Source organism: Otolemur garnettii, unplaced genomic scaffold, assembly GCF_000181295.1.
Source record: "Otolemur garnettii isolate 467f Iridium unplaced genomic scaffold, OtoGar3 scaffold00006, whole genome shotgun sequence".
In the NCBI taxonomy this organism is placed as follows: Eukaryota; Metazoa; Chordata; class Mammalia; order Primates; family Galagidae; genus Otolemur; species Otolemur garnettii.
This window is the reverse complement of record NW_003852401.1, coordinates 25,794,431-25,809,016: the sequence shown is the minus strand read 5'-3', so window position 1 is coordinate 25,809,016 and position 14,586 is coordinate 25,794,431. Positions and strand designations below refer to the sequence as shown.

The 14,586-nt window shown below is 45.5% G+C and overlaps 1 protein-coding gene across 1 annotated transcript in view; it reads left to right on the top strand.

Annotated features, from left to right (window-relative positions):
• Positions 1-3,374: 3,374 nt before the first annotated feature.
• DMRT1 (doublesex and mab-3 related transcription factor 1) overlaps positions 3,375-14,586 on the top strand; it is a 107,802-nt gene continuing 96,590 nt past the window's right edge. The window contains exons 1-2 of the mRNA XM_003782919.1: positions 3,375-3,854; positions 8,667-8,850. Of these exons, the coding sequence (XP_003782967.1) occupies positions 3,507-3,854; positions 8,667-8,850 (532 nt within the window). The 5' untranslated portion in view covers positions 3,375-3,506. The remainder of the gene's footprint in view (positions 3,855-8,666; positions 8,851-14,586) is intronic.

Here is a 14,586-nt window from a genome sequence, read left to right as displayed (position 1 = left end):
CTGAATACCAACCCTTTATCAGATATACAACTTCTAGTCGATGGCTTGTCTTTTCATTTTCCTAATGGTGTCTTTTGATGCACAAAAGTTTTGAAGGTCGTGGGTGGTACCTGTGGCTCAGTGAGTTGGGCCCCAGCCCTATATACTGAGGGTGGCGAGTTCAAACTGGGCCCTGGCTGAACTGCAACAAAAAAAATAGCCGGGCATTGTGGCAGGCGCCTGTAGTCCCAGCTACTTGGGAGGCTGAGGCAAGAGAATCACCTAAGCCCAGGAGTTGAGGTTGCTGTGAGCTGTGATACCATGGTACTCTACCGAGGGTGAAAAAGTGAAACTCTGCCTCTAAAAAAAAAAAAAAAATCTGTGAAAAAAAAGTTTTGAAGGTCTAATTTATCATTTTTTAAAAAATTTGTGTTTCTTTTATTATTTATTATTTATTTATTTATTTATTTGCAGTTTTTGGCCAGGGCTGGGTTTGAACCGCCACCTCCAGCATATGGGGCCAGCACCCTACTCCTTTGAGGCACAGGCGCCGCCCAAATTTATCATTTTTTTTCCTTTTATTGCTTGTGTGTTTGTTGTCCTATCTAGGAAGTCTTTGCCTAACCCTTACAAGTTTTAGAACTGTTTCCCCTCACACTCATTAGTATATTTGGACATATTTCTATGTAAATAAATTCAGATATGCATCAGTATCTTGATGGCTTTGGTTTCTAGAATGTAGAGAGGGAAGAAAGGAGACAATTGGACCAGACAATTCAAAATATTGAGCATGGGCTCGGCGCCCATAGCACAGTGGTTATGGTGCCAGACAGATAACACGGAGGCTGGTGGGTTTGAACCCGCCTCGGCCAGCTAAACAACAATGACAACTGCAACAAAACATAGCTGGGCATTATGGCAGGTGCCTGTAGTCCCAGCTACTTGGGAGGCTGAGGAAAGAGAATTGCTTAAACCCACGAGTTTGAGGTTGCTGTGAGCTGTGATGCCACGGTGAGACTCTGTCTCAAAAAAAAAATTTTTTTTAACATGTACCCTTGTAAAATGCACCATAGGTGTGGTTGTAGAATATAAATGTCTTAACACAATAACTAAGAAAATGCCATGAAGGCTATGTTAACCAGTTTGATAAAAGCATTTCAAATTGTATATAAAACCAGCACATTGTACCCCATGATTACATTAATGTACACAGCTATGATTTAATTAAAAAATTAACAAAAAAAATTCAGCATGATTCTGTTCATTCTTCAGACCTTCCTGTCTTCATTTTCAATCACCTCTTTTCTTGTAGCTTCTCTGTTTTGTGAAAAAATGCTAGGTTATTAACTTCATCACATTATTTTACATTTCAATATCTTGGACATCTAGATCCAAATTTTCTGTAGGCTTAAATCCCTCCTTCACAGATACTACTGATGGGATGCTAGGAAGGAACATATATTTCCCTGTAATTTGCGATCTGACAGCTGCTTCTTCCTACATCTATTTCATTCTAGAAAACTGGGTGTTGGGGCTAATTCAGCTCCAGTCTATGTAAATACGGAAAAAGAAAATTAATGGATAATAACAATTGGCATGTGTGTTTTAGTGGAAGACTCAAAAGGAACGAGATACTCCTGAACAAAATGTTAGTTATCATTGCAGAGGTTCCAGATTGGAATGTATGGTAGCATCCCAGCACCTGTCAAGAGTAGAGCTTCACTGGCTCTGAGGTAGGCTATGAGGTATTGCGTAAAGCCAAAGCTTCTTTAGGAAACACTTTTTAAACAGATAACACTAATGAGGAAAGTCCAGACAAAATCTGGAAAATCTAGGAATGGGCTTGTAAGAAAGGGCTTAGCATTAGAACTCGAAAGGAGATTAGAGGACTTCAGAGTTCAGGGCTGCAAACATCAAATTGCTGAAAGCGATGGCCACTAGACAAGAAGTTTGATAAGAAGCCAAGAGGAGTGGTCATGCTCTTTTGGAGAATTAATCCCCTGAGTTTGAGGCTAGGCTCTGGAAGGTGAACACTGGTGGAAAGCAAGGCTCATTCACAGTGCATTAAACCCAGCCTGGTAGCTTTAACTTTTTTTTTTGCAGTTTTTGGCCGGGGCTGGTTTGAACCCGCCACTTTTGGCATATGGGGCTGGTGCCCTACTCCTTTGAGCCACAGGCACCCCCCAGTAGCTTTAACTTTTTTCATATGGAAAAGCCACTGTAGTGGCCCCTACAGTGTGCATGGAGTATCCTGGAAAACTAACAACATGGAGAGAATAGCTGGAAACTACTGCATATTCAGACTTACAGCAAACGACCAGCTGGTTTAGGGGGACACGTGGATGTGTAAGAACAGTCAATAGGCATTAGGGATGGATTTGTTGTGCAGGTGCAGAGAGGAGACAGACACGCTAGGTAGTCGGTCAGGATGAGTACTCTGGGGAAAAGGCTGTTAGATGATCCAGTTTTTTTTTAAAGGTATAATTACATATAGTAAAATAAACAGATTTGACGTATAGAATGATTTTGGGTAAATGTCTGCATCCGTCTAACCACCTCTCATCAAAAAAGAAAAAACAAACCTTTTTAAAGTCTTAGTTTCAGGTGCCTGCAATCTAAGTGAAGCTGCCTCAAAGGCAAGACGCTGTATGCACCAGGAGTGAGAAGCAAAAAGGCTGGAACTAAAAATGAGCGTTATCTGGAGCCAGTAGACAGAAATCTTGTAAGCAAATAAACATAGGTGCAGGAAAGGATAAACAGAAAACAAAAAGTCCCAGCCTTTGACATTTTGGGCTTGTTTGAGCCCCATACATACACTAAGGGTATTATTTGCCCCGTATAAACGCAGAGACTTCTTTTTTTCTCATGCTTTCACTCCATGCTTAATTTTCTTAAGAGAGAAATAAACCATTTTCTGAGTTGGCTGCTACCAAGATGCGCTCTATTGAACTTAGAGAATGTGCCTCTTTGGGGGGAGGGAAGGTAGAGGACCCCAAGGGGTGGTTTGCACCGTGCACGCGTCTGTTTTTGACCTGCGGAGCCCAGCTTCCCGCTGCAACGTGCTTTGGCAGCTTGGTCTCCGCGCCTTGGAGAGCTGAGGGGGGAGGTCACAGCATCCCCGGGCCTGAGTGCAAGTGCACTTGCAAAGACTCTGCAGCAACGCCTTGGGCGTCCTTGCAACCGGTGCAAGCTTGCACCGGCGGGAGCGCTGTGGCCAGAGTTGGGGGGCGGTGGGCGTGGCCACCCTCCCTCGCGCCTTCTCCCGCCCTGGCAGTCCCGGGAACGTTCGGAAAAGTATCCAAAAGTTCTGCGTTGCGCGCGCGCAAAAGAAAAAAAAACTAGACACCCGCCCCCCACCACTCCAGGCGTGTCCCTACCGCGCCACTTTGGCTGCATCTCAGACTGCAGCACACACGCCTGCTGCGTCTCCTCTTCGGGAACCTAGCCGTCGGTTGCCTTCTTCCCTTGCAGGCCTCTCCAGACGGCAAAGGCGACCAGAGAGTCCTTGCGCTTCTCCTTGGGGCACCATGCCTAACGATGAAGCGTTCAGCAAGCCTTCGGCACCGTCGGAGGCTCCGCACGCCCCCGGGGCACCGCCGCAGGGAAAGCCTGGGGGCTTCGGCAAAGCAGCTGGGTCGCTGCTGGGGGGAGCCGGAGGCTCGGGTGCCGGGGGCAGCGGCGGAGGCTCTGGCTCCGGGGCGTCGGGCCTGGGTGCTGCGAGCAAGAAGTCCCCTCGGCTGCCCAAGTGTGCGCGCTGCAGGAACCACGGCTATGCTTCGCCTCTCAAGGGCCACAAGCGCTTCTGCATGTGGCGTGACTGCCAGTGCAAGAAGTGCAACCTGATCGCCGAGAGACAGCGCGTGATGGCCGCGCAGGTGAGTTCGGGCGTCCCGGAACCGGGGTTCGGGCTCCAGCTTTATAGATTAGGTGGCCCAGTCATGGCGGTCGCCACGCGGGACCCGGGGTCTGGAGGGACGCCGCAGTGTGCTCGCCGACGGACGCGGCACGCTTTGGGTCGGGGGCTCCCAGCCACGCGACGACGCCAGGCTCGCAGGGGACCCGTCCCTGGTTTTGTCTACAACTTAAGTATATTTAGAGGGTTCGCTCTGCTTGGGGTTCCCCACGATGTTTGATTTCGCCGCCCAGCAGAGTTGCAGGGTTCGCTTTGGGGGAATCTTCGGGATCTTTAACTCCGTCTCTTAGAAGAAAGTTTCTGGGGTCTCTCTGGGGGTCCCTGGGATTCTTGACTCCACTCTAGGAGTATCGAGTTGCGGGGTTCGCCCCATGGGAGTTCCGAGGATCCCCGAGTCTGCCCTCGAGAGACCTCACTATGCTGGGGTATATGTTGCGGACCTCACTATGCTGCGGTATTTTCACTGTATGCGACCCAACCCTCCGAAGTGAAGGTTAGCGGGGTTGGCTTCTAAGGGAATCAGTCCCTGGGGTTTCTGATTCTCGCTAGCCCAGCAGAGTTGCAGGGTTCGCCCTGCTGGGGGTTCCCCACGATCTCCGATCGCACCCTTCAAGCTAAGGTTTCAGTATGCGATTTCCTCGCGGGGGTCCCCACAAGCCCTAACTCCGCCTTCCGGATAGGTTGCGCTTAAATTAAGGAGCGTGCTCGGTGCCCTAGCGGTTCCTTTGGAGAGAAGGGGGAAACTTGGAGGGGCTGTGGCTTGCTTGGGTAACGGATCGGGAAGCTGTGTTTGTTTTTCTGGAAAAATCTCTGCAACGGACGCCAGGGTGGCGTGGTCTTCCTAGCGCGCTTGGCGCACTTTTTGTATTCGTCCCCGCGGGATCGAGGCTGAGCGCCTCAGCCATTTTGAGAGCTGGAACTTTGCAGCGAGGACCACGTTATTCACGTGCAGATTACTTTGAAAATAATTTAAAGCGTACTTAAGAATTTTTAACACTACGTGCAGGGGGACAAAATGTGTGTGCGGGCTGCACGTTTTGACGGTCTTTTTTTTTTTTTTTAAACTTCCTAAGTAGGCTAGTAAAATTTAGCATCTTAACGGAATAGTTTATGTCGTTAGGATCCTAAAATGATCTTCAGGAGACAATAATATACACTCTTTGCAGCTAAAAAAAATTTTTTTTTACGGTAATTTAAAAAGAAACCAGGGACATGTTTGCTAATGATGCGCTACTTTTAAGAAAGGGTAAATGTCTTCCATGGAATAAGACTACTGAAATAAAGATTAAATGCTTTTTATGTACATCTGATTTTTAAAAATGTGTTTTAAACTAAATACATTTTGGCTTCACAGGTTGTAAATGCAGTTTTGAAAATAGATTTATTTCATTGGTTTCTTAAGAGATGTTTTAGCTTAGTGTATGGTGGATGCAAATACACTGGGTGTAGCGTTGAAATGCCTCGTGGCGAGCTTACGGAGCCAAACTTACCGACTTGTAGATTGCACCTCTGGTCTGAAAAAAGATTCTGAACATTTAGTTATTGGCTTAACCATTCAGTGTGGATGGATAATGTAATAAAAATATTTATACTAGTGGGGAAATTAATTTTTAATAAACTTTGTTAGTGGAGGGACTAATTTTGAGGTGGCTGTTTGCTATATCAAAAACAAAGGCAAGTCCAGGTTACTTTTAGAATGTGAAACTTAAGTATTTTACACACCAGAAGGCTGGTGCTGTGTCAGGTGAATCCTTAAAAACATATAACAACTTCTTTTTAGTCATTCTAAAATAGTTTGAAATTGGTCTTAGGATCTAATGATTCTAAATTAATTTGCATTTTAAATCATTCATCACCCCTTCCCCATTTTAAATAACATTTCCTAAGTAACCGGTAGAGAAAATATTTGTAAAGGTGCAAGTTTATGGAAAAGGTACCCTGTGCATTGTGGGTAGAAATGTGCATTGGCATATTTCAGAGGTTTGCAGGGTTTTAAAAACTCACTTCTGGTCAAAGTATAGATAACTGTCTCTAAACCTCTTAGTGATAGAAAATACAGGATTTAGGCTTAATCATTTATTTTTTAGCATAATTGATTACTTTTTCTTTTTTCTTTTTTTTTTTTTTTTTTTGAGACAGAGCCTCAAGCTGTCCCCCTGGGCAGAGTGCCATGGCATTACAGCTCACAGCAACCTCCAACTCCTGGGCTCAAGCGAGTCTCCTGCCTCCGCCTCCCAAGTAGCTGGGACCACAGGCGCCCGCCACAACGCCCGGCTATTTTTTGGTTGCAGCCATCGTTGTTGTTTGGCGGGTCCGGGCTGGGGATTCGAACCCGCCACCTTAGGTGTACGTGGCTGGCGCCTTAGCCGGTTGAGCTATAGGCGCCGAGCCATTGATTACTTTTTCTACGTTGAAGACTTTTTGGTTATAAATAAGAATTTCAAATGAATCCGCTTTCTATGTTTGGACTACAGTGTTCCTGAAACAATATACAATTTGTAGTTGTGTTTTTTATTTAACATTTAGATTTTATCTTTTGGCTTGTGTTGGGGCTTCTGTAGTACCGGACAGGTAGTTTCTACTCTCATAATCAGTAGTCCTGTAGTCAATTTCAAAAGAAAATCTCTCTTTTTGTTAAGTGTGTGAGCAAAAATACAATTTATGTTCTTTAAACCTCTTTTTTCAACCTTTAACAATGTAATTTAAAAGAAGATCAATGGAAGAGGGACCATGAGGAGTTTATTGGCTTTATAGGTTGTAAATGCAGTTTTAAAAATAGGTCAGAGTCTCTCCAGCCCCCAATTCTGGCTCTCTTTCCTTCCTACCTGGAATATCACACACCTGTCCTCTCCCTTTCTCCACCCCACCTCCCTTTGCTAGCCTCTCTCTGGTCCAGGGACTTAAACACCTTTCCCTGTGATTCTTACCCCTTTCCCCGGGATTCCTACCCCTTTCTCCCAGTGCTTCTCTTCATTCTCCCTCCTGCTCTGGGCCACCTTGCTCTGCAAGCTTCCCCAAGCAACCTCTGCCTTACCTGTCCATCCTGTTCCAGATTGTTCCACCACTTCCTCCTTGCCCGTCCAAGCCCTAATCATCCTATTCTTCAATACTCTGTTTAAATACTACCTCTCACTCATCCTAACGTTTGTGTGGACATCTCGTGGTGTTTATCACATTTTGTCTTGTGTTGTAGTTGCATGTTGTTTGCTTGCCTCTTGTTTCTCCTTTTATTAAAGTTTTTTTTTTTTTTTTTTTTTTAACAGACAGAGTTGTACTCTATTGCCCTCGGTAGTCACAGCTCACAGCAACCTCCAACTACTGGGCTTAGGTAATTCTCTTGCCTCAGTCTCCTGAGTAGCTGGGACTATAGGCGCCTGCCTCAACGCCTGGCTATTTTTTTGTTGTAGTTTGGCCGGGGCCAGGTTTGAACCCACCACCCTTGGTATATGGGGCTGGCACCCTGCCCACTGAGCCACACGTGCAGCCCAAAGTTTTTTTTTTTAAAAGAAAGTCTTAAGCTGATGTCCTGGGTAGAGTGCCATGGCATCATCATAGCTCATAGCAACCTCCAACTCTTGGGCTCAAGTGATCCTCTTGCCTAAGGTTTTCTATTTTTAGTAGAAATGGGGTCTAGCTCTTGCTGGGGCTGGTCTTCAACTGGTGAGCTCAAGCAATCCACCCACCTTGGCCTCCCTGAGTGCTAGGATTACAGGCATGAACCACCAGGCCTGGCCCCGTTTCTCCTTTTAAACAGTAGCTTAATTTTACTGGTCTTTCTTACATGTAGGTGGTCTTTTTTCTCACTCTGTTGCCCAGGCTAAAATGCTGTGGTCAGCCTCACTCACAGCAACCTCAAACTTCTGGGTTCAAGCCATCCTCCTGCTTCAGCCTCCTGAGCACCAGGGAGTACAGGCGCTCACAACAATGCCAGGCTAATTTTTCTATTTTTAGTAGAGACAGAGTCTGGTAACTCCCGAGCTCAAGGAATTCTCCTGCCTTAGCCACCCAGAGCCACCATGCCTGGCCAGTGCAGTGGTCTTTCACAATGGTGGAATGAGTGGTGAGTGAACCCATTCTCCTTCCTTCCTAATCTATTAGTGCTTGTGGCTTGTGACTTTTTGTACTTTTCAGATTGAACTCCTTTGCTTGGCTTACTGTACAAGTTTTCCTGCTTTTCCCTAGCCAATCTTGTATCCTGATGCTCTACCCACTCATTTGTTTAGCAAGCATTTTTTCTTTTTTTTATAGACAAGGTGTTAAGGTCTCCCTGTGTCCTCTAGGCTAGAGTGTAGTGATTCACTGCAGCCTCAAACTCCTGGGCTCAAGTGACCCTCCTGCCTCACCTTCCTCAGTAGCTAAGACTACAGGTGCATGACACCACACCCAGCTAGTTTTTCTATTTTTTTTTTTTTTTTGTAGAGATGGGGTCTTATTCTGTTGCCCAGGCTGCTCTCAAACTCCGGGCATCAAATGATCTTCCCATCTCTGTCTCTCAAAGTGCTAGGAGTATAGGCCTGAGCCACTGCACCCGGCCCTAACAAGTATTTTTTAAGCACCTACTCTGGGCCAGGTGCTCTAGCTCTAAACCGTTCTTCATCTTTAACTGCACATGGTAGTTACTGGGGTGGCTTTAAAATGAAATTGGAGATTTTCAGACCTCACCCCAGAGCTAGTGAATCACAGTGTTGGGATGGGCAGGGCTTTCTGTGGTTTGGGCAAAGCTGCATATGTGATTCTTGAGTGCTGGAGGATGACCTGTGTCCTGTGCTTCCAGGTGGCTCTGAGAAGGCAGCAGGCCCAGGAGGAGGAGCTGGGCATCAGCCACCCTATCCCGCTGCCCAGTGCAGCTGAGCTACTTGTGAAGAGAGAGAACAATGGCAGCAACCCGTGCCTGCTGACTGAGGGCAGCAGCCCCTCGCAGCCACCACCGGCCAGTACTCCCACCACTGGTGCTTCAGGTAACCCGGAGGGGGGCGGAGGGTTCACATGTGGGCGAGGCATGAGGGCTGCAGCCACATGAGCCATGGATAACATGTAGAGCTTAGAGGCCTTTCTTAAAGGGTTCTCCCTCTGGGGGTCTATTTTTGGCTGCTTCACAAAGCAGGTGGCCATCAATTCTAGAGATGGAGAACAGGTTCCCCTTCTTGTTGCTTCTTAGTCAAGAGTGAATCTGGACAGAGTCAGAATCACAAACTATCAGAGAGAAGTGGGGTTATTCTGATTTTATCTGGGTCTGCTCTTCTAGCTGGGGGTCTTTTTTTTTTTTTGCAGTTTTTGGCCGGGGCTGGGTTTGAACCCACCACCTCCAGCATATGGGGCCGGTGTCCTACTCCTTTGAGCCACAGGCGCCACCCCCAGTTGGGGGGTCATTTTGATGGAAGCTAAAGACCCTTGTTTTCTACACTGACAGTCTATTTCTCCAGCCAGGACTGCATCTGTGTGGGGAGGGTGTCTGACAAGGCCACATCTTGGGTTCAGATTTGAATGGGCACAGGAAAGGAACACAGGAAGGCCCGGCCCTCAGCTTGCCTCCTCTCCTGTCGCTGTCCCAAGGGTTACACATGTGCTCCATCTCACTTCACGTTCAGAGTTATCAATCTTCCTTTACGCATGTGAAAACCAAGGTGGAGGAAGTTAAAAGACCCGGCAGGTTAATGAAGTAGGAGGTGTCTGAATCTCTCCGTCTGCCTGATAGCTCAGTGTGCTCACTGCCCTGGGTCTCCAGTTTACCTCAGGAGTCAACAGTGGTCTAGGGCTGCACTGTCCCATAGGGAAGCCTCTAGCCACATGTGACTATTTAAATATAAATTTATTACAATGAAGTCAAATGACAGCATTCATTTCCTCCATTGCACCAGCCACATTTCACATGTGTGATAGCCACATATGTATAGCTAAGGGCTACCATATTGGATAATGCATCTCTGCCTCTCAGAAAGATTCATTTGACAACAGGAGCTCTAGAACATCCACCAAACGAAGACCTGTGGAATCCTGCTGTTTTCCTGAAATTAATTACACATCCTTGGATTCACAGACTGTCTTTAAAGGCTGCTAAACTCCAGGAAATACGGTCTTGCCCTGTGGTGCCACCTTGACTAAGCTTTCAGGAATAACTCAGTTTACCGGGCTTCACCCCTGGGCTGACTTTATTCAACTGCATGTCATTAACTAGTTGTGCCACTTTGAACACGTTGCTTAAGCTTTCTGGGCTTTTTGTTTCCTCTTCTCACAAATAAGCTGGAGAGGGTTCCTGGGGGCTTGACGGCCCGATGAATCTTGGGCTTTACCAAGAATGAAGGTAAACAGGCACCAAGAAAAGCAGGTAGGTGTGTCTGTGTGTGTTACTGGAGCTGTAAATTCAATAATTAACCCAAGAACAGGCACTCTTCTTTTTTCTTTTTGGGGTTAGTTGCTGATAGTGTTCACTTAGAGCAGTTTCCATACTTTGCTTTTCTTAGGAAGGAAAGAGTATATGTATCAGAAATAGGATCTTTACACTTCAAGATTTTAAGATGTGTCCGAGACTTAATGACTAACTGATAATGGGTGGATTGAGCTACAGGGCTGTGGTAAGAACTGGGGTGTGTGTCATCACGTGAGTAAAGAAAGGGTCCCAGTGTTAGCTTTTACATATGGGAATGATCATTGGATTTTCACATATGTCTAATGAGGTAGGAATTATTTTCCCATATACAGAAAAGGGAACCAAGGCTTAGTAAGTGGTAAGGAAACTGCCGCAGATAAAAGCTATGCTGAGTTGAGCTTCACTCCTGGCCTGTCGGTTCCATCTTACTTGCCTGGGACGAGAGGCTGAGTGACCAGTTGCCATGTTTCCTTGAAGAATGGACAGTTTTGATAGTTTAGAGCCTGTGGTCTCAGGAGGATTTAAGGCTAACAGGCAAATAAAAATAACGTTGGGGCAGAAATCCCTGCCCCCTATCTTGGCTGAGCAGGCTGCAGTCACTGGTTTTCAGGGAAGGTACACAGAGAAAGGCCATGAGGGGTCAGTGCCAGTGCTGAACACTGTGAAGGGCAGCAGGAGTAGACTCAGGGTCTTGCCTGGCATCCTGCAGTTCACTTTCTGTGGTATCTCATCAGAGCCTGATGGTACGCCGGAAGATAGCGGCGCTTTAGAGGAGGATTTCAGGCTGCACAGAGTTCAGGACAGGGAAATTCTCCCAGGGGATTGCAGAGTGGCCAAAGTGTTGATAGGGAATGTTACAAAAAAGAAGCAGCATGGGAGCAAGACAGAGGGTTCAGGGTCAAGGAGGATAAAACCAGGTTCCCTGGCTCAGCGCCTGTGGCTCAATTGGCTAGGGCGCCAGCCACATACACCTAAGGTGGCAGGTTCGAATCCAGCCCAGGCCTGCCAAACAACAATGACGGCTGCAACCAAAAAAATAGCTGGGCGTTGTGGTGGCACCTGTGGTCCCAGCTACTTGGGAGGCTGAGGCAGGAGACTCACTTGAGCCCAGGAGTTGGAGGTTGCTGTGAGCTGTGATGCCACAGCACTCTACCCAGGGAGATAGCTTGAGGCTCTGTCTCAAAAAAAAAAAAAAAAAAAACCAAGTTCCCTTTTTTGGCCTCTGGAGCCATTGGAGACATTCTGGAGTCCTGAACCAGTTTCCAAAGACAAGGGGACTATTGAAGCCAAGAGTGTGTTGTGTGCTCCTTTACTCAGAATGGGTGGGGCGGCCTCCCTCTGGGAGGCTTTGCCTTCCAAAGGAAGATGGGCTCTCCCCCAGCCAGGGAGCTGATCCTCACCATTCAGGGGACTTCTGCTGAACCTCCTGAGGGGGGATTGATACCTTCCAGGCTGAGTCAGGATGTGAGCAAGAGGGAGACAGAAATACCAGTAGAATTGAACTATAGAAAGGCAGAGAGAAAGAGGGAGGGAGGGAGCGTGGAGGAGAGAGAGAAAACCAGAAACAGACTTCCCAAAGAGTCCTGAAGCTTTTATGCCACACATGGAGCCTGACTTTAGATAGTCTGCTACTAACAAATACATCATTTGGATTTATTTAAAATGACATTAGTAACTTTATTCAGGTAAGTGCTAAATATTTACAGTAGAGTACAAATATGCAATGAATGATAATTGGTTTTCCAACTCCAACCTGTAGTTCTCTTCGTTATTCTGGGATTACTAGACGCATGCACAGGGTTGTGTGTCTCCTTATCTTTCTGATGTGGATCTACATATATATATGTATATATATGATATTCACATATTTAACATAAAGGAACTGTATTGCTCCCATTCATGTGATTAGCTTTTTTTCCCCACTTAATACAGCTTGGAATTTTTTGTAGCCTAGAATTCCATTCTATAGACATGGAAGGCCAAGATTTGAAATTATTAAGTGAAAGGTGAAAGTCGTAGGAGTCCCCATGTAAGGGTGAGACGTGCCAACCTAGGCTTACCTGGGGGCAAATCGCTGGCCTTATCCTTTTCAGTCTTACCTAATACCTTCTGCTTGACCAGAAGGTTGGGGAAATGTAGTGAATTTTTATGTCCTTGAAGTTTCTTAGCTATCTCCTTCTGGCTCCTAGAGGTGCCAAAAGTGAGAGAGAGAAATGCTCAAGAATTATTGCTGAGAGTGTGGGCTGAATTGTGAGGACACTTAGAAGGAAATTGGATTGACTAAGTTGTTTGTTTCATTTATTGAAGAGTTGACCCCTCTCAGTAGGATAATGTAAGTTCAAAGAGAGTATATATAACGCTTAGCCAAAGATGGATTAAAATGGACCAGAAGATTGAATAATATTCCTCAAATAATGGGTATAAAAGATTTTTGTTGTTATTTTTTTCTATGGTATGGGTATTACTGCGGAAAGAAACAGCTATTGAAGAAAACTGTTCATTGATGTTCATTGTACTAGCAGAATCAGATGTCAGCAAGTGCACTAGTGATTAGCAAAGTTTCTTTCTGGCTGTTTTAAGGGACTCAAAAAAAAAAAAAGGGTGAGTTTTTGGGTGGTACCTATGGCTCAAAGGAGTAGGGTGCTGGCCCCAATATGGAGGTGGCGGGTTCAAATCCGGACCAGCCAAAAACTTAAAAAAAACCAGAAAAAAACCCCAAACAAACAAAAAAAGGTGAGTGTTTTGGCTGTAAATATGACAAATTAATAACAATTTGAGCACCTTTCTTTTTTTTCTTTTTTTTGAGACAGGGTCGTGCCGTCCTCCAGACTGGAGTGCAGTCGCGTCACCATAGCTCACAGCAGCCTTGAACTTGGGAGCTCAGTCCTTCTGCCTCCCTAGTAGCATAGGCCACCACACACATCTGGCTAATTTTTTTTTTTTTTTTGATAGATCATGAGGTCTCTACTGCTCAGGCTGGTTTCAGACTTCTGACCTCAAGTAATCCTTCTGCTTTAACCCAAAATGCTAGGATTTATAGGCATGAGCCACAGGGCCTAGCTTCATTTAAAAAAATTCTTACCATAAATTGTACTTTTTTATTAAAAAAAAATTATCCTCTGACTTTGAAAAATCTCAAGGCACTCTTTTTCTTTGTAAATTTGGGCTCCCTTTGTTTTATTTTGTTCTTTTTCTCTTTCACCCTCCATGGGCCCTGCACAGAATGCTGTTTCACCAGCACGTGTGCTCAGGTCTGCATCATTCTTCGCCTCTCCTTTTCTATGCCGACAGTGTCAGATGAAGGCTTGCATTGTAGACAACTGGGTTCTGCATGTGTGTCCTTTGTAAGGACCTGAATGTTATCTCTTTTGGGGCCCTCCCTTCTGGAGCACCCTGGACTTCCACACTCACGTTCACCTCCCCCGGATCAAAACACCTCCTGCCTTCTCGGGCCTCTCCTGCAGCACTAGTCTCTCCTGTGGCCCATGGCCCTGTTTCAGTGCCTTTCACCTGATGGAAGGGTGAGTCTGTGCCAAATACTGGAGGGGCCCCTTACTCACGGTCTGTTCTGCAGCAGTATTTCTACTTGGAGGGCATGTAGGGAAACAGCACATGCCGGTAGGGAAGCACGCTGGATGTCCGAGAGTTTAAATGCTTTACAGATGTGAAATGCAGTCTCTCAAACTTGGAGTAATGTCCCTATTCAGTTTTTACAAGTAAGAGGTAGGGCTGATGAGTCAACAATCAAAGATATTGAGTTATTTAAATTGAAAAAAAAAATAGGGCTGTTTGAGGTTTATAGCAAAATTGAGTGGAAGGTACAGTGACTTCCCCAGAATTTCTTCCCCCATTATCAACGTCCCCCTCCAGAGTGGTGCATTGATTAGAATCGATGAACCTACTACATCGACATACTGGTATCACCCAGAGTCCTTAGTGTCATAGTATACAGTAGAGCTCACTCCTGTTGTATGAGCTTGGACAAATGTATAATGACATGTGCTCACCGTGATGGTGTCATGTAGAGTATTTCCACTGCCTTAGAAATCCTCTGTGGGCTTACTTAATTTTAAAATAACATATCAGTTTTTATCTTTTTTACACTGTAAGGAAGGAATCACTTCATTCAAATGGACACTGAAAGTATTTTAGAGTTCATTTTTGAAAGATTCTGGCCACTTAGATGAGCTCCAGTTGATTTTATTTTATTTATTTATTTATTTATTTATTTATTTTTTATTGAATGGTAACTATGTACATTAATGCACTTCTGGGGTACAGTGTGGGATTTTCACACACAATCCAAAACACTTCCATCAAACTGGTT